Consider the following 22,593-nt stretch of genomic DNA (forward strand, 5'->3'; position numbering starts at 1 on the left):
ACAATTTAGTATCCTTTATAAACCATTTTCTTCATGGGGACCAAACAAACATAAAAATCTATTTCAGATAATTATATATGTGTGTGTAAATAAAATAATTGTTTTGTGTTATATATGTATTTTTTCAGTATATACAAGAAAGTGGCAAAAATCTAATCTAAACAATTTACACAAATCATGTTTTTAATAATACATCATTATTTTTAATACACCAAACAGACACACACATTCCATGTTCCATGGTAATTTCATGGTATTCTAGAGTACCATGTATCATGTAAAATACTGTACCATGACATATAAATGTGGTAATCATTCAGCATCATAGTATATACCGCAGTTACCATCTGATACCTCAATACTGCCACTATACCGATTTGTTAGGGTTTTGAGGACAGAATGTATCTCTGTGCCACAATAATGTCTGTAGCAGCGAAGTATATCAGGTCAGCAGTGATGTGATCAGAGCTGATGACACAGTCCACTGGGGTAGCAGATTGTGCAGATGCGGTCATGTGACCACAGGCAAGGGCACTGTTTATTATGATGCCACTGGGTTACAGTTTTTTAAGGACATTACAGTTACCTCAAAGCACATATTCCCTCACAACTCATTGAGCCAGAAAAGGACTGCAGCAGTCTCGCTATTTCAAGCCTGCATTTGAATAATGTAACAGGGACATTCGTCACAGTGATCGTTGCATTATACATCACATTTGGGTTTGGACTGGCAGATTTAGAAAGAAAATTGTTTCACTGTGTATAAAAAAGAGAGATAGGAAGCATTTTAATGATAATTAGTTGTGCATTCATCATAAACAGGATTACATGTTTCTATTTATTTAAATAATCAATAGTCAAAAATAAAGAAAGACTAGATATGTTTTCATTAAATACACTGACTGCCTAATGAGTGTTCTTATTAAAGATTATCAAAGACTAATATGAATGTAGTGTTTATAAACTGCATGTCTGTGTAACTTCTACAGGCGGTTGATATATTGCTATATTGATACTTCACTTCAAACAGTCTCCCTTCATTAAGAGTGAAGAATGATGTGTTGATCATTTGTTGTGTGACTTCATTTCCAAAATGCACATAAAAGAAGCTATGTGAGCAGAATCTGAGGGTCAACACATTTCTGAATGTATCTGCCAGCAGGGGGCATCAGAGAGACTTTGTGATTCATGGAAGGTGGTTGAAATGTATAGTTCACCCAATTCTGTCATCATTTACTCACCCCCAAACATTTTTGAGTTTTTTTTATTTGTATTATTATTACTACACAAAACTAAAAAAAAAAATCTGCTATTATTTTTTTGGGGGGGACGGGGGTTATCAAAGCTCCATAAAACATAATACAAGTAAAGTTCTTATGGCTATATTCAGCTATATTCAATATTAAGCTATATTGATATCAAGTGTTCTGAAAGCCATACGACAGCTTTGTGCAATAAAGAAATTATTTTCATTTTTGAGTGAACTATACTTTTAAGGGTGGCTGTCAAACCAGTCCACTAGAGTAATATTCAGTTTGTACCTTTCACCGCTTCCATGTGTTTCTTGTGGTTAGTTGGCAGGTTTGTGTGTGGAATATTTTAAGGTTGCTGTGTAAATATAGATTACATTTAAACGAGGACTATATTACCATCCAAATTACAGTTCTTGTTAAATGTCATCCCTACAGTAGTCCTGGGAGTTTGAGAGAAGCCAACAGAATAGCAAAATTATGGACACATATATCCAGCCTTCATCTGTCTTTAATCCTCATGTTAAGATTTAAATATCGAATTAATAAGAGAGCTTAAACATGGGTAATTGACATGTGAAGCAATGACAGCATCACATCAATGCCATATTTTATGACCTCTTATATATTGGGAGACTACATGGAATATGTTAATAAAAATCTATAAGGTGACTAATAATAGTGAAATAGTCATATATATACTTTTGTACTTTGTGTCTTTTGTATAATTGACAGTAATTGGGAAGGTGAATAACTAAAGTGAGAACAATTTTTGCAATGAATTATGTTTTTATAACCTTGTAAAGAATGTTATTGGGGGTGAAGTATGAAATAATTGTATCTAATGTATCTTGATGGTGCATATGGATTTCCATGTCACTAATATATACATGTTTTAGTCCCAGTGAACAGGATAATACTTATTTTTCTAATTTTCAGATGTATTCAGTGTAAATTCTGATTTCTCAGTATGTAGTTTGAATATATGGTTATACACTGATTTATTAAGGTGAAAATGGTTGGTGTAGTAGGATGATATATTGATTGTTTTCTGTATGAGAGATCTGTGAGTCAGTATTCATCACAGATTATGGGATGGGAAACCATATTTTGACTTCAGTTAGCCTGTAGAAGATAGGGCCAAAATGCACTCTCCACACACACACACACACACACACACACACACACACACTCACACACACACACACACACACACACACACACACACACAAACACACATCTCTCTCTTTCCTTCTAATGCACTCTTAATGTGCTCTCTGGATCTTAGTGCATTATCATTAAGATTCAATCCCAGCATGCACTAGGACTCAAGAGAGGGCGAATGGTTTTTGTGTGGCTGAGTTTGTTGCTTAAAGCTTTTGTTGCAGAGCTTTCTATTGGTCATGTTTCTTTCTTTCTTATGATATCATTTAAGTAACCTAATGTTCTTCTAGTGTGTGGGTGTGTATGCGTTTACTTTTTCTTGAAAATATTTTTTTGATTTGAATTGAGGAGTATATGTGATTTTGGACAGTGAAATCATGCTGAAGCTAATGACCGCACTGAACACGCGCTCTTTTACAGTGGACAAGAGCCCTAAAGTGCCCAAAGCTGCTGGGCCAACAGCTGGACGGACACAGCAGCACAGCCCAGCTTGTACTCAAGGAGGACCGACGGAGGAAGAGGAAGAGAGAGATCTTCGTCTTCAAAATGAGAAGAAGAGTCAATGCATCCTGCACCTCCGTAAACTCATCGTTAACAGCAATCGGCGCCTGGAGGCTCTCGCCTTGGTTGTGCAGCACATCTTCAGCGAGGTTTGAAAGCTTTACTGTTTAATATTTTCTCTCTTTCTTTCTGTCTAGGTATTCCTCTATGCAGGTTTTTTCCCTATTCATTTTCTATTGTACTTCCTTGCAGTGATTAGTGCTTATTATTGGTCTGTTGACCTGTGGTGCATTATTGGTCTACGTGCAGAGAGCTGCCTAAAATGGGGTTTTAAATGGGACTGTGTGTGCTAAAGCACTAATTTAAGGTTATCCAAGTCTTCTTTTGTCTTCCTAAATTTCCTTTAGTAGTGAATTGTGACTAGTTCTGTTTGAGAATGAGATGTGGCATAATTCAATAGAATATGTTTTATTTCATCTTCAGTAAAGATACCTGAAAATTTTACGTCACATCTGATTATTTGCAAATGAGATACAGTATAGATGTCTGGAACTAACCTTCTTTTACAGATATCAAAAATGCGAATGCACTTTCCATTTAACTTTGTTTTATCCATCACTTAGATTTAACTATCAGCTCATTTTCAGATAGATAAATTATCATTTTGACGAGTTTAAACTTCAGAATGTGTGTCGAATCAAATTAAGATACACTATGCTGTTTGGGGTTGGTAAGACTTTGTAATGTTTTTTTATATATTTTTATTTATTTATATATTTTAAGGAAGTCTTGTATGCTCTCCAAGGTTGCATTTAGTTGATGAAAAATACAGTGAAGTACTATTACAATTTAAAATAACTTTTCAATAAAAAAAATTAAAATAATAATAATTCCTGATGGTAAAGCTGAAAATTAATTTATTTAAAATAATTTATTCCTGATGGTAAAGCTAAAATATATCTTATTTTTGTGAAAACCATGGTGTGTTTTTATTTCAGTGTTCTTTGATAAATAGAGAGTTAAATCAGCATTTATTTTAAATAGAAATCTTTTATAACACTATAAATGTCACTATAAATATAACACGATTTAAAGCATCATTGCTGAATACAAATATTCTTACTGACCTCAAACTTTTGAAAGATAGTGTATGTGAAACATAATTAGAGGATCTTATATGATGATTATTCAAATTATCTTCTTCATCTTTTCTATTAGTCTGATTATAATTGCAGATATCTCACATTTTCATTTCATCCTTTCAAACTGTAATTCATTTGCAATTATAAACATCTGAAATGTAATTATGGATAATCGCATGCTGATGCTTGTCATAGTCAGGGTGGGAAATTAACTTTTTTGCCACAGTGGCTGGTGGATGCCCAATTTTACCAGCCACTTATATTTTTTACCAGCCACTTTTTCCGGAATTCAAATGTATAAAAGAAAGTGCACTAGCATATTTTGAATTGCTTCAATAATCTATTTCTTATTATTATTAATACATATTTTATTAATGTAGACAAATAAAAAGTGATGTGAAAAAAAGCCTGCGAGACCATGGTAAAATTGTGTTTGGTCAGTTTGGTCATATTCTACAGTAATTGTAGGCCTACATGTTTAATGAAAAAAAAAAAAAGATTGACTCATCTCTCAGTAATAGGGTTTGGCCAATAGGGCAAATATATTTGAATGGATTGTTATTGCTGCTTCCATAGACACCATTGTGTATTTTACAAACTATAAATGTATTGTTTTGCTCTAAATTATACGTATTTAGATGTCTGAAACCTAAAATAAACATTATGTGGTATATGACAAGCACTGAGCGCGTCCGTCTTTGGCTCAGCGCCAGCCATAGCGCGATAGCACAGTTTGAATCTGCCAATTATGTCATGTCACTATACATTCGCTCCTTAGTGGTCAGCTGCTGTAGAGCATGCCAAAATCGAAATTGCCGATGAGATGTAGAGGAAAATATCTAATGGAAAATGAGAATGTTACGTTACTCGTACGCTATTGGCTGGTCACTGGGAACTGCACGAACCAATGGCAGAGCGGCGTAACTGCACGAACCAATCGGTGTGATGCCGCCGAACAGAGCGCAGGGGAATTCCAGGGGAATCCGCCTATAAAAGAGCTCGATTTGTCCTGGATTCAGGTTTTTATCGACTGAAGGGACGATCGCTAGTCGTTCGCACCCGCCACTGTGGCTGGTATACAAGTCAAAGTCACCCGCCACTTCCCACCCTGGTCATAGTGTATGTGCCTGTTTGTTATGTCTAGAAAACAGAAGTAGGAAATGTTGTATATGGTGGTACCATTAACCAGCATTTCCAGGTGTGTTGGAACTAAGAGGGCTGCAGGGGGATGTTCTCTCACGTTTACTCTAGATGTCATGCATGATTTGGGTTAGTCAATAAGCCAAGTTTGACCTGAGCCTATCATGTGATCTGTTTGCAACCCTACCGAAAACACAGGTTCCTATTCATTCATGCTCATCGCCATCAGACCCACACATGGGCCTCTTTAGCTAGATGTTGCACTTGTGCATTGATCTTCCTCTTTTAAATTACTTCTTAACCCTCAGCCATTGTTCTGTAAATGAAATGTGGCTACAGTAGCTTTGATAGTGACTTCAACCAGCGCAACAGAAGTTTAAGAGGAAACCGTCAGTCTTATTGGGGTCTCTTTGACTAAATGTCAGCCATCAAACTATGGCCTGGCATGATCAAATATCTGGGAGTGTCTGAAAAAGCCCTTTATTTTGTGATTGGCTGTATCCTGGATACAAACCTGTCACAGCGCTAAATCTCCCTTTGCTTTCTTTCAGTTTGCAAATATTTGCAGATCAAAAGAGACTGTCAATCACTAAGTGTTACTGAGCATTTGAGGGTTCTCGTTAGTCTGAATACATCAAATAACCAGGAGGTTAACACAATAGCAGGATAGTACTAGAGTTGAAAAGATCAGAATTATTCTCTTTTAAAAAAAATTATCATTAAAACTGAAATTACAAACAACCAGTAATTCAGTAATTTTTTAAATGTTAAGCCTCGGGTATTTAGCTTGCCAAACCAGTTAAACGGAATAATGAATCACCGACTGACGCATCTTTGCCACACTGCTCATGATCGATTGAATGCCTTTTTAACATCTTAGTAGGGAGTTTCTCATATGTTTGTGAAGACCTTTTTTTTAAGGAATGTTAGGATGGTGAAAGCTACAGTCAGACTCAGTCTGCATTAGTTAGTCTTCACTATATTCAATCGTATACGGTAATCAGCTTTGATCACTCTGAAACTTCTGTGGTAAACTTAGAAGAAAAGTGTGATATTGAAGTTTCATAAGTCTACTGTTTGTTTGATTGGGGTGTAGTAACACACTACTGTTTTGCATTTTGTTTTTTCTGAGAGAGTAGGAAGGAGCGTAATCCCACCCTCATGGGCCCTGAGGCAGAACCGCTGACTATAAAATCATCTAGATGTAAAATGCTCTATTGAATCATATACTGCACTCTCTGATGATGTTTGATGATCTGAAGGTGTGAATCTTTACTGTATTTCCTGCATGGCTGGCATACATTTTTCTTGATTTTGAATTTTAGGTGCGATTAATTGAGGCCGGAGAGATCAAAGTGAGGAAGAATATAACACACACTCAAAAGGACCTACTGTACTTAGAATATTCAACAAGATTTTTTTGTTTGGTTGGATCATGAAAAGTGCAATTTTACTTTCAGACGTAGAATTGTGTTGAAAGGTTATGGCAACACATATTTTTTCCTTGAAATGATGTGCGCAAATAAATCATGCACAAGGCCAGAAACGTGTATTGAGAAAGTAAATAGAAAGTAAATTTGATTTTGTGTTGACTTTAAACTTACTCTAATGTGCCTGAACCCACCTATAGGTAAACACTATTGGCTAGGTTTAAAGTAGGGGACTTATGTAGGCTTATGTGTGCTAGTGTTAGTGTAACTATGTTAATAGGTTACTCAATGTGCACCCCACACCCATAGTAATCTTGACCCCAGGCGTAAAATTACACAGAGAAACCCACAACTTCTTTCTTTCTTTCTTTCGTTCTTTCTTTCTTTCTTTCTTTCTTTCTTTCTTTCTTTCTTTCTTTCTTTCTTTCTTTCTTTCTTTCTTTCTTTCTTTCTTTCTTTCTTTCTTTCTTTCTTAAACTTCAAGTCAGTCCTTTTTACATCTCATGCCATGCATTCCTCAGTGTCCTAAATAAAATGCGAATTTGTTATCTTATCTCTTTATCTCTCAGTAATAGCAAGTCGACCCGCCATCAATTCTTCTTATCCAAACAGGTTAAAAAAAAACACCAAGGATACTTCATAATTTTTGCACTTCTACTCCAGAAACCCCACATACACTCACATGCTGTCTAGGAAACACACAAATCTTTTGCTTTCGTTCCGCTCAATGAAAAAAGTGAGACTTTGCTTTAGGGAAAGTTGACAGTTTTAGCACTTGTGTCACCCACAGTGATTGATAGTGAGCACAGAGGAGGTGAGATGTTGCTGTGAGGAATGCACCAGCTGCTACTGAGCCCAAGAGGGCGGGGCTGAGGGAAGAAGGGGCGGGGTGTATTTTCCCACCTCACAGCTGTTTGGCTGATAACAGTAGAGCAATGTTTCTCTGTACCCGCCCACCCGCTTTCCACCATACCGTAATTCATAGAATATGGTTGCATTTAGTTTTTAGCCTGTTTCTAGTAGAAAATTACGCTCTTGAATGTCCTCTGAAAAGTTATTTTATTTCAATTAAAAGTTGTCATATAAGATCATACCTGAAAATATTAAAAAAGCATTAAAGCACATGCTAATAGGTTATTTGCATATATGCTTGAACTGCCACCAAACTATTGCATTTGGAATCAAATCCAAATGCAATAGTTTGCTGGCAGTTCAAGCATATGCAAATAACCTATTAGCATGTGCTTTAATGCTTTTTTATGTTTTCAGGTATGATCTGTTTGGTACTTTTTCTTTTTATGTATTAATTTGTCCAAATCCTTCATATATTTTTTCTTCCCCCATTTATATTTGAACTTAAACTGATCAGCTTTGCAGACCTATAGTCTTCTGCCGCATGTAATGGTTCCCACGTTGACCATAACGTTATATAAACTCCAATGCACCAATCTCATTTATAAAACAGCCATGTTATGTAACTCTGATATCACCTTTTGGACTTACTTCTTTCCATGTACCCTGGAAAAATGTGATTCATCTTTTACTTATATCAGTGAGGACCAATCAAATTGCTTGCCCATAAAACCAAAAAAAAAAAGGTTTTCTTCATAACCGCAGAACTGAGTTTTCCACCTACTCACTCCTTTCCATTTTCTCTTATCTGAGTTTGCGCTCCCTCTCTCTTAGGAGGAATACGGGGGCAGGTCAGTGAAAGGGAGGGAACGGTTTCTAATGCAGCGTGCCTGGAGACTGATGCTGACAGACCAGTTTTAAGAGTAGAGAAGGAGGAAAGTAGTTGAAGATTGTTGGGTTTTAGGGGAGAGGAGAGGGCAGGAGGAGAAGATGGGCTCCTCCGGGAGCAAACCTGGCCTAAAGAAACACCCTGGCTCCAAGAAGAATCAAAAGGTGCAGTCTAGTTCCTCTCCATTTTTAGTGGTTATTTTGCATCTACTAATATTGGATTTACTAGTTACTACCCTGTTTCTCAGTAACTTCTCTTTTCAATGTGTTGGCTTTTTTGATTCTTAACTTCCTGTTCAACAGCAGAACCATTGTTAGGCTTGTTGGGCGATTGATATTTTGTAATGGCAGGAAATTCTGAGTTGTGTATCATGTGTTGTACATCTGTGATTAGGTTTGGAGTAATATATTTTGTTTGTGGTTCAAATTCCAGTTTGTTATCAGAAATTATATTCAGCATGCAATACTGTGTAGTGCACAATCATGTGTTTGCAGGTCTTTGTGTGTTTTGTCCATAGTGAGTGTGTGTTTGAGTAGTTCAGAGGTGTAAACCCCTGTCCTCGTATCTTAGGCTGTGAACCCAAGTGTGTGCGAGTATAGTAAAAGTAACCATAACATGGAGTTTGACTGGAGATTTGTGTGTCAGCATGTTCTGTTACGTTTGTCCATCACGTGTTTAGCAGTCTTTATCACAGAACATAGTAATCTTTCCCAGGCTGTGTGATCTTTGGCTATGTAGAAGTTACTGTAACATTAACCGGCGCTTGATCACAGACACACACATGCGTCTTTACTGAAACATTTAATTCGGCCTCACACTGACCCTTGATCACGCCTGCTGATAAGAAACTGATTGAGATGGTTCTTATCCAACAACAACAGCCCATTTTGCCAATACTGACAGTGTCAAGCTGAGAGCCATGCGTAATGCATGATATCATTGAAAAGGCTTGGGGATTGTAGTGTGTTTATAGTTAGTATCTAAGGGTGAGTGTTTATTCTGTGTGTAAAATGAATAATAAAATGTGTTGGCTCTTTAAAACATCTGTGGGGTCGAATTGAAGCACTTAACTTTGTAGAAGTTTTGGGGAAATTTCAATGAGTGACCTGCAGCTTTCAGTAGTGCAGTTGGTCTCAAATTTCGGACCACTGGTGGTCCGTGAAAGACTCTTATTTAATGTTGCTTCTAAATAAATAATAATATAAATAATTATAATAGACAAAGTATCAACGTTAAACGGCCAATTAATCAATTAATTCACTGATTAAGTGTAAGCATTCATTTGTGATTAAAGTTAACTTAAAAAAAGTGTTTAAATTAAGTTGGCTATAAGTAAAGCAGTAGTTCATTTCAATTAAAAAATAATTGGCAAAATTAAGGGTATTTGGTGGGACAGAAGTGTCATTTTACTGTTATGTGCTGTTATAGTATGTATCGGTGATTTGAATTAGCTATTTTTATATTCTCAGTTTTCATCTTAATTTTGGTTTGTTTTAGTAATTTTGTTATGTGCTTTATTTCTTTAATAAAACTCATTCATTTTTATTTTTATTTTAGTACTTCAAATTAAACATATTTTATTTATGTTAGTTGCAATTTTTTTGCATTGTTTCTTTCATGAAAACTGTTTTTTATTTTATTTTTTATTAAAAAGAAAAACACACAAAAAACTGTCCCCTAGATTTTGTTTATTACAGTAGGCCAGATCTGGCAAATGAAAATGTGACCAGCTATACTTCTAAAAAATATATAAAATAGATTGCTTTTTGTGTTATATAATTGTATTTTACATTTTGTATTATATAAAAATGATTGTTTTTCAGTTTTGTTTGTGTCATTTGTTACAGCGTGAGGTGGCAGTCAAACAGAGGGAAGAACTTTCTGTCCAACTCAACAACCTGCAAGAGCAACTGGGTAAGCAACACTTGTCCAGTCAAATACACAGAGGCTTGGTTTCTATGTCCTTTCTCAAAGCTCACAGAACGTAAGCTTTCATGTTGGTTAGATAGCTGTCATTTAGCAGGTGCTTTTATTTAAAGTGACTTGAAGAACACTAATTGTAGGGAAAGTCTTTGTGAGAAACCTTGGGATAACATGCCTTGCTCAAGGGCACAATCCTGATAAAATAGGGCTGAGGGAGTGTTTAGTTTCGGGGTCACACCTACTTGAGATTGCAGAATTTAGGCTTTTTTTTTCGAGCCATATTTAGAGGCCAGCATATCACCGAAATTTAAGATTGGGCTCTTTTTGGCTTAGCCTTGGCATTGTGGTGGCAAGCATCACTCAAATTTTCTTTAGAATATGTACAATTCTAGTAATATTTCTTTGTCTATGTTATCATTAACGCCATTTAGCACGTGTATGAGGCTTCACTGCCTTGGAGTGATTTGCCAATCATATATTTGTTGTTCGATGATGTTCCTACATTCCAGAGTGAGGCTGTTTCGTGTTTTATCCTGTGTTGTGCTTTTCTGATGAGCATTGCATTGATGGAACCGTACAGCTCAGTGTTTGGGAATTGGGAAACCAATATGATCGACCACACGTCAATCACACTCCTGTTTTATTATACCCTGTAGACATTTGGCAGCCTTTCACTATGTTTGGAGTCTTTGTTTTTATTTGTATGTGTTAGCAACAAAATATGACTACTCGATGCGTTTGTACATTGAACTCAAATACACACACATTCTTGGCAAGCCCGGACACACACATTTCTAATGCTGTAGAATGTTGAAGATGTGCTGCTTGTTATGTTTAATTATTTTGGCCTTACGCACTGTCATGGCCTTTGGCTTCAGGACAAGTGTGAAGGATGTGTGTGGCGTATGAGGAATGTTTCGCTCACACTGGCTTCTGAATGCTAGTCTGAAGGTGCAGTTGGCCAAATGACACTCTGCTCCTAAAGTTCACTGCCCTTTACCTCACAGAATTCAAAGAATATTTATCATGAGGCTTCAAGAACATATGCTAACACATGCATGCTACATTTAAATGTCCGATGAAAATTTGAGGGGAATCTTAACTTCACTCCGCAGACCTTGTAAATGTAATTCTGGTTTAAATGTACTGGTGGTTCAATCCTCTAGAATATAATTCTTACCGCAGTAGATTCTGGATTTTACTCAATATTTAGGAAATTGAGTACACTATCATTCAAAAGTTTTTGAAAGAACTAAGTCTGCTCACCATTGCCAGTAATATGGAAAAATATTCTTAAAATGTAAAATAACAGCTTTCTATTTTGACATTTCAAATGATTATTCCTATGATGGCAAAGTGGCATTTGTTTCTCAGCAGCCACTACTCCAGTCTAACTTTACAATGTATAAGTCTGTACGGTCACTTGCTGAATAAAAGTATTCACCCCTCCCCATTTCAAATTGAACTAGCCACACAAACATACTAAATGTAATTGTTGGTGTAAATGGTGTGGTTATCAGTACTTTCTATTCGGATTGTATTGATCCTTTAGTGGATTTAACCACTAGTGCATTTAAGATTCTATGTTAAATTCTACTGGCTTTTTAGAGAATTGAACCATCAAAACTTTCTAGACTTGAGTCAATTTGAGATCTAGACTTTTTTTTTTTTTTTTCAGTCTAAAATAGAATCCTAACTCATTACAGAATTTTACCACTAGTACATCCTAGGTTCTATTTTGGTGCGTTCTAGATTCTACTGTCTCTTTAGAGAATAGAACCATCAGAACATTCTAGAATAAATACAATTTGCAGTACAATCTAGAATCTGTTAAATATTCCAAAGTTAGTGTCAAGACAAGAACCTTTAAGACCTAATGCTGGGTGCACACCAAAATATTTTTTTACATCTTACAAGATTTTCAAAATGTGATGGACCACAAACATGAGGACAAAAAATCCTCGATTTATCCGTTTTGCTCCTATAGTGTGTGGTGTGTCATGATGCAAACCATGATGCAAGACAAAGACAGCAAACCACACACAAACATATTTTCAACCAGAGTCTCGACTGTGAACACATATTCAACCCGTCGTGGAGGACCGTTTAAGAATTAAACATGCTATAGTCTTTCTGTCGTGAAGCATCGCAGACGCGACGTAGGTTGTCGCCCACTATGACACACTATACGAGATGAAGCGATCGAATCTTGCGTCCTGATGCCCGTTGTCGTTATTACGAATCTCCACGACACTCATACGTCAAACGGATCGTGCCAAAATCGTGCTAAAATCGTGTATTCTGAACCAGGCAGGTAATAAACGTTTGACATATCACGCAAAGAACCTATTAAAGCACTAAGACATGGGAACAGTATAGTACAATCACATTTATCGCAAGTCATATCGTCATCGCAATATTAAACAATGTTATCGCACATCGCAGCTTTTCCTCATATCGTGCAGCCCTACATCACGCCAAGGGAAAATCTGATCAAATAATCTGTAGAGCCATTGAGATAATCGGGACATAGCTAGGATTGTCGGAAGGGGGGAAATCGGCCCAAAATCAGCCCGATTATCTTTTGGTGTGTATCCAGCATAAACCAATACCAAACTCCACAAGGCCCGGATTTAGGCCGAGACTTGTTTAAAAAGTATTTTAGTGAACTGAAAGAGAAAAGGGAGAATTGATTCCTGCATTCATTTCAATTAAACATAGTATGATGGAAATAAACTGGAGACCCAGATCCAGACCAAGCCACCGAGCGATAAGACCAAGGCCGAGTTTATATAGTTTTGAGAGTGCTGATGACCAAGACTCATCTTCTTCCTAACATGCTCCTCTCCTTCACTCCTTCCCCAGGTAACTCTGTCTCGTGCTGTGAGCAGTTGGAGAAAGAAAAGGAGGAGGTGCGTGTGACTTTGGAGGCATTGTTCCAGAAACTGCAGGAGCAGCATCAGGCAGAACTACAGCAGCTGGAGGAGAGACTGAAGGACTTCTACTCTGCAGAATGGGACAAGACCCACGAGGCCTATCAGAGGGAGGCGGATAAATGCAGGGCGCTCATGCAGCAGCAGGTAAGATCTCACCTGGGCTTTCACAAACAAATCACGAGTCTTATGTAATCACGTTTAACTATTCAAATCACACAGCTCCAATCACGCAATTTTACATGTGTGCTTTTTTTTTTTTTTATGTGTGCACTCTTTTTATTTGCATGTTTGTGTTTCTAAATGAATCATGGATGGATGTGAATAAATTTACGTGATGCTGCATCCGCTCTGCAGGACCAACCAGCTCAACATGAGGAAAAAAGTACATGTTTAATGTTTTCATTGTAAGATGATGAGTATGGTTTCCACTGACAGGTGGATGATGTGAGGAACAAACAAGAAGCTCTGAGGAACCAACAGGAAGTGGCACACACTGAACAGATAGCAACACTGAAACATGAACATGAGACTTCACTTGCAGGTAATTTCACTGCACTCATGAAAAGGCCTATTGTTTATCCTTTCATTTTATGTTCTATATTTTTAATTTGATGTAATCTATTTTGTCAAGACGAGATCAACGAGATTTTTTTTGTTTCTTTTCCAGAGCTCAGGAAGACACAAGAACAGGACAAGCAAGAACTTGACAAAACAGTGAAGGAATCTGAGGCTATGCTCAATGTATGCATCACCATCTTAAAATTTAACTTAAGAATATGAATAATATGTTACAATAACTTATTATTGAATTTATAAAAATGTAGTATTGAGTTATTTACTCAAATTGCTAATAATGTTTTTGGTGTTTTATATATATCTATATATATATATTATTCAATCACTGTTCTCTCCCCTACAGGAGAAAATTCAGACTTTGACAGCAGAAAACGAGGCTTTGAAAGAAAGACTGAGAGCGGAGGAGGAGCGGAGGAGAGCTCTGGCAGACAAAAGTCAGGTAAAAGTTGCACTTTGCAATGATATGCATTAGTCACAGTAAAAGCACAGGGTTGGTGAATTTAAATCCCTTTTTCACTGATTTATTCGTATACTTCCTACAACAATCCTCAAACCTACCAGTAATATAGAATCATACTATTTATCAATCTTTTTATATTGATAATATCAATAATTTTATTAAGTGTTTTTAAAAAAAAGTTAACAATAACAACACTATAAGAATTGATCCTTATAAAGTCCATTACAAATGTGTGCATTTGTGTGGTTCTTTTGTTCTTATTTCGGCAAGCTTAACAACAACCTCAACCATAGTTTCGAGGGGGTTAGTGGGACGTCCAAGTCAGTTACTGTGGCCCATGCCAAGCCTGCGATCCATAGAGATGTTAAGTGTACTTCTTTGTCTTCCCATATGGTGTGAAACACAAACTGAGCACCTGTTTCTGTGTGCAGAAGGACGCCCACACACTGTATTTGGAACAGGAGCTGGAGAGTCTCAGGGCTGTGCTGGAAATAAAGACCAACCAGATACACCAGCAAGACAAGAAACTCATGCAGATGGACAAACTGGTGAGGATGTGTACTGTTTTATATGTATACATATATCACTGTGTATTATTATACTTTGCCAGGTCAACTGCCTTCCTGTCATTTAAAGGAAGAATCTGCAGTGATGTCGCTTCCCATGATTCCCATCACATAACTATGCACTGTCAGATATTTATTGATGGTTCACCTTTTTAAAAAATAGTTAGCACAAAAAATGAAATTTCTTTATTTGCTTTTCCTTAAGTCTTTCTAAATTTGAATGACTTTCATTTAAAAACATAGTACAGAAACCACAGAGAAAAAAAAGTCATATAATAAAGTCAAAATAACATTGGACCCCATTGACTTCAATTGTATGCATAAAAACACTCGTTTGTGTTCTGCAATATGTGCATACAGGTTTGTAACAACATGAGGGTGAATAAATGATCACAGAATAAAAAAAAATAAAAAAAATGAACTATCCCAGTAGTGATAGCCATCAGTAAACCTGCTGTAACTTGCCACATTTAAACTTTCTAACCCACAGAAATCCAGAATGACTAAAAGTATCTTGGTAATCATTATTATAGATCAATGTATAGATCAAATAAATGCCATATATTTAATCAAGGCACCATAAATGCAACTAGATTATTTTTGTTTCTTATTGGGTTTACCATTGATAAAGTGTCTGTTTGATGAATAAATAATATGTTAATGATTTTATCACTGTTCACAGATTGAGGATAATTTGAAACTGGAAGAGTGTTTAAATAAAGTCCAGCAGGAGAACGAGGACTACAGGGCAAGGATGGACAAACATGCTGCACTTTCAAAGTAAGATTCAAAAACTTAATTTGTCATGTTCTCTGAGTATTTATGGGGATCCAACAGCATTTTTGCTTATTATATTAGTGTATTATTTTCTCAAAGTATTTTTTTTGTTTTGTTTGACTGTAGGCAGCTCTCCTCAGAGCAGGCCATGCTTCAACAGACCCTACAGAAAGAGTCAAAGGTCAACAAACGGCTATCTATGGAGAACGAGGAGTTGCTGTGGAAACTACACAACGGAGACCTCTGCAGCCCTCGACGTCTCTCGCCCACCTCTTCCTTCCCCTCGCCCCAAAACTCCACAACCCCCATATCACCCAGATAACCTCTGAACTCAGAGGAGCCTATGGACCTTTTGGCCATTTTATTCCTATAATAGGACTTGTACACTTTGTAAAGACTTGTAAGGTTTATAAATGTTCCCTTTTCCAGTTTAAGACAATGATGCACAGCTGCACTTCTAGATCAAGGAATTGCCTTGTTCTGTTACATGCTTGTTTGTTCTTTTCTGTCTGTCTGTCTCACGTCTCTTTCACATACATACACAAACATTTCTCTGAGGAGGGAACATACCTCAGGGCTTGTACATAAGAGTACCTCTTCCTCGGACTGTCATGTTCTGTTATAGTTGTGCTCTTTTATCCCTTTTTTTTCTTCTTTTTTTAATTAAAAATGGTTTGTACATAGTAAGTAAAATATATAAAGCTGTCCTTTTCATTGTATGCTCACAAGAACACTATATGATATTTGCAGAAAGGATTGAAAACAGGATGCAAAGCCCTCTATTTGCTTGGGTTTGTTATTTTTAGAGCATATAGTATACAGAAGGGTTTGTTCAGAAAGGGGTAAAAAGTATTTTCAAAGAAAGAAGCTTAAATGTCAACCTCACCTTTGACTGGATTGCATCTAGATCCAGATATCTGTTCCTAATATCGTGGAATGTATTTACTTCTCTCCCAAACTGTGTTCAGTGGCCCTCACATCCAGAACGCTTTAGGTGTGAATGTGTCTCTATCTCAACCGCAGTGCCCTTCCTTGCTTTATTTTATTATTATTTTTTTAATTAATGCATTAAATTTCTGAATTTTTATCCTTATATTTTGTATTGTTTGTTTTATTGCAAATAGCACATGAAGTTTAATTACTTTCTGATTTTGAATTGTTTAAATGGGTTATAAAGAAATGCATTAGAGTTACACAGAGGAAATATCAGGGAGTTCAAATATGACAAGCAACAGAATCTGGGCCAAATCTGGCTTGCATTCGGCACTTTTGGTTTGATTCTCCCAAACTTCCACTCGGTTTTATCTCACACTTTCTCTGTAAGAGAGCATAACAAACTTGCTGTCATCGTTTACTTTCACTCGTCATGTTTTTCTTCTGCTAAACATTTTAAAGAATGTTGATAACCAGTTTCTGTTCCTATTGACTTCCATTGTATTTGTTGTCCATAAAATGGAAGTCATTGGTAAACCGAACGGTTTATTATCATAGACCGTATATAAGAGCTAATATATATATATATATATATATATATATATATATATATATATATATATATATTATAATAGTATTTTTTTTTACCGACATAAGAAATACCCTTTATCCTACCCTGCCACCTTGTGGTTAAAGCTAAAACTTTTTACTTATGTGCAATGACAAATACCGTTATTGTATAAAAGAGAGTGACCCCTAGTGGATATAAATGGAAATGTAAAGTTGGTATGTTCTCCTGTAAGTGGATTACTGACAAGATAGGTTTACTATACAAGCACACACAAAATGAGTCTATACATAGTATATTTGAGTTTAAGGCATGCTTTAATATTTTAATTTAGCTATTTCTACATTTTTGTTATATGTCCAGATTTATTCCAGTATAAATACTTGAAAGGAAAATAATAACTTGTCAGATGGCATGTATCACACATAGAGTTTAAGTATTTCTGTGTGTGTGTGTGTGTGTGTGTGTGTGTGTGTGTGTGTGTGTGTGTGTGTGTGTGTGTGTGTAAGAAGTCTGAGAGGTCATGAATAATTTATTACAAAGGGCATGTGTGTTCATGTTAGAGATAGCACATAAGTGTGCATGTGTCAATATTCCGTATGACATTCTCACAGACTACATTAGCTAACAGTATTTGCTTATTGAAATGCACTGAGAAAATGCTGACATTATTCCTCTATCACTAATTAGAAATCACTAATTGATTTTGACAGCCTACTATGGATCAATATAATGCCATATATTCAGTGATTGTGCAAACACAACCCAAAGCTCAGCTATTCGGGTAGAAATATAACTAACTGTAAAAATCTATTCAGAATGGATGTAGGCCTATTTCTGTGATGAACTCTCGTGAATGTATGTTCAAACTGGGGTAGCCAAATCAAAGCTTTAATGCAAGTAAAATTAATCCTAAAACCATTTATAAATCTTAGAAATGACAATTAATTTAGAATAATACCGGTAAATATTTATTTTACACTGTCCTTGTTACACTGTTACCTTGTTACCTTCAGAAACAAACTACTTGTTACCTTGTTTACTTGTACTTACTAAAGTAGTTACAGTAAATAGAAAAATGAATAACTACAAGCAACTTACCCTAAACCAACCCTAACTAGTAAGTAGGCCACACACTAAAATCCATGTTCATCCTCAAGCTACAGTAATAGGCCTATAGGTTACATACTAATAGTTTGGCTGTACTAATTCACCTCGCCATTTTGTTCTTATCATCCTTCAAGTGACATTGTTCTATACAACAACTGTCACACATATGCAGGCTACTGCTCTGTCTCTTTCATGAATTCAGTTTCAATATGGTCTATCTATGAATTGTCTAATATAGATTCATTAACGTAATACGAGTGCTTTTAGTAAGACCAAGGTTGCATTGCATAATATCACTTTTCTTTGACATTTTATCAGTAAAATATTTATATTATGTGTTCACTCATCATCACCATCATTCCATCAGTTACATTTCACAGCATCTGTACTTTTAAGAAATTGCGCACAACTCCCCAAATGCTTCCGAGAAGTAAAATAGTACCACACTTTTGTGGCCTTAGTTTGTTCGCTAGCTTAACCTTTTGATAATCTCATCTTGAAATCCAAATATACAACTTTAAATGTCAAATATATATAACGAACAGATTATATTATGAACATAAATTATGTTTTCATTAAAATGAGAACGGTATCCTTCCGCCTGTTTGTTTGGATATGGGGTAAAGATGGCCGCTACTGGACAGGCGGTTACTCCTTGTGGAAGTCACACTACGCATTGACACTTTATCTGGGATTTTAATAAACGTCATATGGGAATAATTCTCATGCTCCAGTAATAGGTCGCCACAACGTTAAGGGTAAGTTTCCTGATTGTTCACTAAAACAGCCTGCTTGATGTGCTCGTGCAGTTGTTTCTCTCTCTCTCAACTTCTGTTAGCTTGCTAGCTCCCTCACTAAAGAAATTCAAAGTCATTTCAACAAATACCAGCTTATCTCGTATCACGAAGTGAATTACCAATCAAATGTGAAAGTTTTGCTCTCATTTGACTAAAATTCATAACATTTTAAATGGGACAAATTGATCTGGAGCGCTTGAAGGTGGACGAAGTGGTCTATATTAGAGTGATGCACCGGTCAGATGCCTTTGTGTCAGGTGGGCAAGTTTAACACCACCAAGCCCGTGTCAAAATAGAACAGGAATGCGCTGATATGATATTTAGCTACTAATCTTTCTTTCTGTTTATTATGACCATTAACCAGACATTAGTCATTTTGTTGTGGTGACTGTTGGGGTGTTTGTTTCTTTTAACCGGGAGTTTTCGCGGGGATCTTGAGTTCCATGGCTCGTGCCAGAGGTTACCATAGATACAGACCAAAAAAACCTTCACGCGCGTCTAAAAGGCACTGCTAGTCATCACGCTCGAGGATTTTATATTTGTGTAATCTACTTTTTTAATAACGTAACCGTCAGTTTATAATACGTTATCTTTAACTACTCGTCACGTATTCTGCAGTTTCACCTGCACAGGTGAAAGCGCCTATGTAACTTGGGAGAGAAGCGAGTGTTTTTACTGTCTATGGTGCTGACAGGGAAATTGGACGCGTTAACCAGGTTTAACCGTTTTAACGGACACAAAACTCATAGACGACAGATTGTAAGACAATACCAAACCTCAGTTCACATTTCTCGAGGAATAAAGCTCACAGACTTCAATTTGCAAAGTAAGTTACATTTAGATTTCAGTAACTAAATTGACCTTATTGTTTTTTTGGACATAACGTTACACCACTGTATTAAGTTTACATTAACATTTAACGTTACTATGGTTAGGCTATAGCATGAAAGTTAAGTTACCCAGGAGAACCATGTAAATATCATTGTGGATGAAAAAGAGAATTATTCAGTATCTCAATAGAAATCTTTTCTAACAATATAAATAACTTTTTATCAATTCAACATATCCTTGTTGAATAAAAGTAAAACATTATTTCAAAAAAGAAACAATTACTCTTCCCCAACTTTGGAACAGTAGAAAAATGATCTTTTTTAAAAAAACTTTTTATTCATCAAAAGTATCTGGAAAAAAGCATTGCAGGTTGTAAAAATGTTAAGCAGCACAACTGTACAATAAAACTGTGACAACATTGACAATAAATCAGCATTAGGTCATGACATATTTTCAAGTAAGTTATAACTTATTAAAATAGAAAACCATTATTTTAAATTGTAGTAATATTTCACAATATTCCTGTTTTTTTTTTTCTTCTTCTTCTTCTTCTTCTGTAGTTTAGATCAAATAAATGCTGGCTTGATGAGCATAAGAGACTTCTTTCTAAAACATAAAAAATAGTAGTGTTTCCAAACTTTTGACCAGTACTGTATACTGTGATGAGGGTCTGTCATTATGTAGTTTATTCAGGTTATTGTTGTTATGATCAGTGAGGCGTTGAATGTTGCTTGGCAGCTGGTCAAACAAACCTCAGCCCCTTAAATGAAACTGTCACATCAAGAACCTGTTTAGCTGCACAGTGAATAAGAGATTTCTGAAAAGGTCACCCTTTCAGAATTGGGGTTATGCATTTCTTTAGGTTAAGTAAGTCCATGTATGTGTTCATCAATTGGTTGTTTTCTGCAGGTTCTGATCGTTTATTATGGCGACGGGCGGCAGTCCATTTGAAGACAGCACAGATGAGCAGGAGTTGCACAACTGGACCATATCCAATGGAAGCTTGGATGATAGACTCAACAATATGGTATGAATCAATCGTGCTGATACTCCATGTAACAGAAACAATAGAGTGTATATTATATATAACTTTGTAGGATGACCTAGAGGTTAGCATCACCCTGGTTTCCTCTACAAAAAGCCAATAGGATTTTTTCTTTGACATTTGGATTACTGCAGAAAATACTGTAAGCTCTGTGACCAGTAAAAGTTTTCCGTGATTCTAACGTTTTGTTCATCAAGATAATCTTCTCAAATGAACACAACTTTTATTCATTTAGAAGCCTAATTATAATCAGCAGAAGTAAAAAGCCCAATATTTGGCTACAAACAAACTACAGCATTGTTGTTTGACTTTAACACCACCGCCACCATTAAGCTTCTGACAACTTTCAATCTATTTAAAATCTAAAAGTTGGACAGTTTGAGTTTGTAGGAGTACGAGTGAACACACTAGGCTGTAGTTGTGGACTAGTGAGTAGATGAGTTTTCTTCTTCGGTGGGACAACATTTAAAGCTGCCGTCGGCAACATTTTTTTGATCAAATTCAGTGAAATTGACACTATAATCCGACAGAACAACATAAATAAGGTGGTTTTAGAAAAAAACCCGAGCTTCTAACTCCACCTGGAGCGTGTTATTTTGTTTTGCAAAAATCCACCGCTCCCGGATCATCGGGTCTAATCAGCAGGGGGGTGTGAGATCTGACTGTCGTGCACAAATCACAGATCCCCCTCCCTCGCGCAGACGCGGACGTTACAATATCACATGCACACGACACGCCTGAAGTTCGCCTGAAGATTGTACGAAGCGTGATGGCAGAGAGAAAATCTAAGAACAAGCTTCCGATTCCTCGGTTATTGCTATCTATTGATAGATTAGCCAGGGCAGCCTACCTCCGAGTCTATGGTGTTGATCGATGCTGAAGAGACGGACGCATTCACAGAAAATCAGGTACACACGCACTGACAATGGGCAGGTGTTCGTTGGTAGTGGGGGAGGGGCATGAGAGTTCTAAACATTAAAAGTTTTGTCTAAGTCCACTCAATCTGCCAGAGTTGCCGACGGCAGCTTTAATTGTCCCTGATAACCTCTTTATTCCCATTTAGCCACTTGTTTACAAACTTAAAAGCTTAAAAATTATAAATGGGGTATTAAAGCTAGGGTCAGTAATGTTGGAGAGCTAGCCAGATTTGAAAGTGGCACCTCTTCTAAGCTCCGCCCCCTCCTGTCAGTGCTCCGTCCAAAGCTACGCCCCCCCCCACAAACATGAACGCGCATCCACATTTGGAGTCAGCTGCATGTACCTACCAGTGATGCGCGGGTTGATCCAAAATGTGCGGGTGCCTGCGGTTATCCGTGGTTACGAGTCATCCAAAAATATTTTTAATGATATTTGGGTTGCGGTCGGTCGGGTCGTTTACCTTTGTAATTTATATAGTACTAGACACAATGTTCTATGAAATACATAGGTCTACACTTTATTGGCTGAATGCGCGAGGATGACGCACGAGCAGTCTGCAGATGAAAGTGGGAAATCCTTATTTACCTTTTGAATGTTGAGCGCGTTATTAACTTTTGAATAAAAGCTGACGCGGGACAAAATACCGATTTCCCAACGCGTTGAACTGAGCAATGCCATTGTGCAATTTTAATAGGCTACTTTTAAACGCATATAGCTCAGTAATGTCAGTTTTATGTAGCCTATTTGCTGAGAGGGGGCGGGATTTTTGTTGGGAAAGTCAGGGA

General features: G+C 36.6%; 2 protein-coding genes across 16 annotated transcripts in view; both read left to right on the top strand.

Annotated features, from left to right (window-relative positions):
• The window catches only part of mtus1b (microtubule associated tumor suppressor 1b), a 53,301-nt gene extending 36,608 nt beyond the window's left edge, over positions 1-16,693 (top strand). For all 4 annotated transcript variants that reach the window (XM_079615619.1, XM_079615622.1, XM_079615620.1 and 1 more), the window contains 9 exons: positions 2,835-3,064; positions 10,216-10,282; positions 13,157-13,371; positions 13,663-13,768; positions 13,895-13,968; positions 14,147-14,242; positions 14,695-14,811; positions 15,512-15,609; positions 15,733-16,693. In XM_079615619.1, the coding sequence (XP_079471745.1) occupies positions 2,835-3,064; positions 10,216-10,282; positions 13,157-13,371; positions 13,663-13,768; positions 13,895-13,968; positions 14,147-14,242; positions 14,695-14,811; positions 15,512-15,609; positions 15,733-15,928 (1,199 nt within the window). In that variant the 3' untranslated portion in view covers positions 15,929-16,693. The remainder of the gene's footprint in view (positions 1-2,834; positions 3,065-10,215; positions 10,283-13,156; positions 13,372-13,662; positions 13,769-13,894; positions 13,969-14,146; positions 14,243-14,694; positions 14,812-15,511; positions 15,610-15,732) is intronic.
• Positions 16,694-18,820: 2,127 nt separating this feature from the next.
• pcm1 (pericentriolar material 1) overlaps positions 18,821-22,593 on the top strand; it is a 42,879-nt gene continuing 39,106 nt past the window's right edge. For 10 of the 12 annotated variants that reach the window (XM_079615072.1, XM_079615077.1, XM_079615074.1 and 7 more), the window contains exons 1-2: positions 18,825-18,975; positions 20,755-20,872. In XM_079615072.1, coding sequence (XP_079471198.1) covers positions 20,771-20,872 — 102 coding nt within the window. In that variant the 5' untranslated portion in view covers positions 18,825-18,975; positions 20,755-20,770. Of the gene's footprint in view, positions 18,976-19,712; positions 19,841-20,754; positions 20,873-22,593 lie in introns of those variants that run through there. The other 2 variants (XM_079615082.1, XM_079615076.1) reach the window with 2 other exon arrangements.

The sequence above is a fragment of the Phoxinus phoxinus genome (genome assembly GCF_949152265.1).
Source record: "Phoxinus phoxinus genome assembly, chromosome: 6".
In the NCBI taxonomy this organism is placed as follows: domain Eukaryota; kingdom Metazoa; phylum Chordata; class Actinopteri; order Cypriniformes; family Leuciscidae; genus Phoxinus; species Phoxinus phoxinus.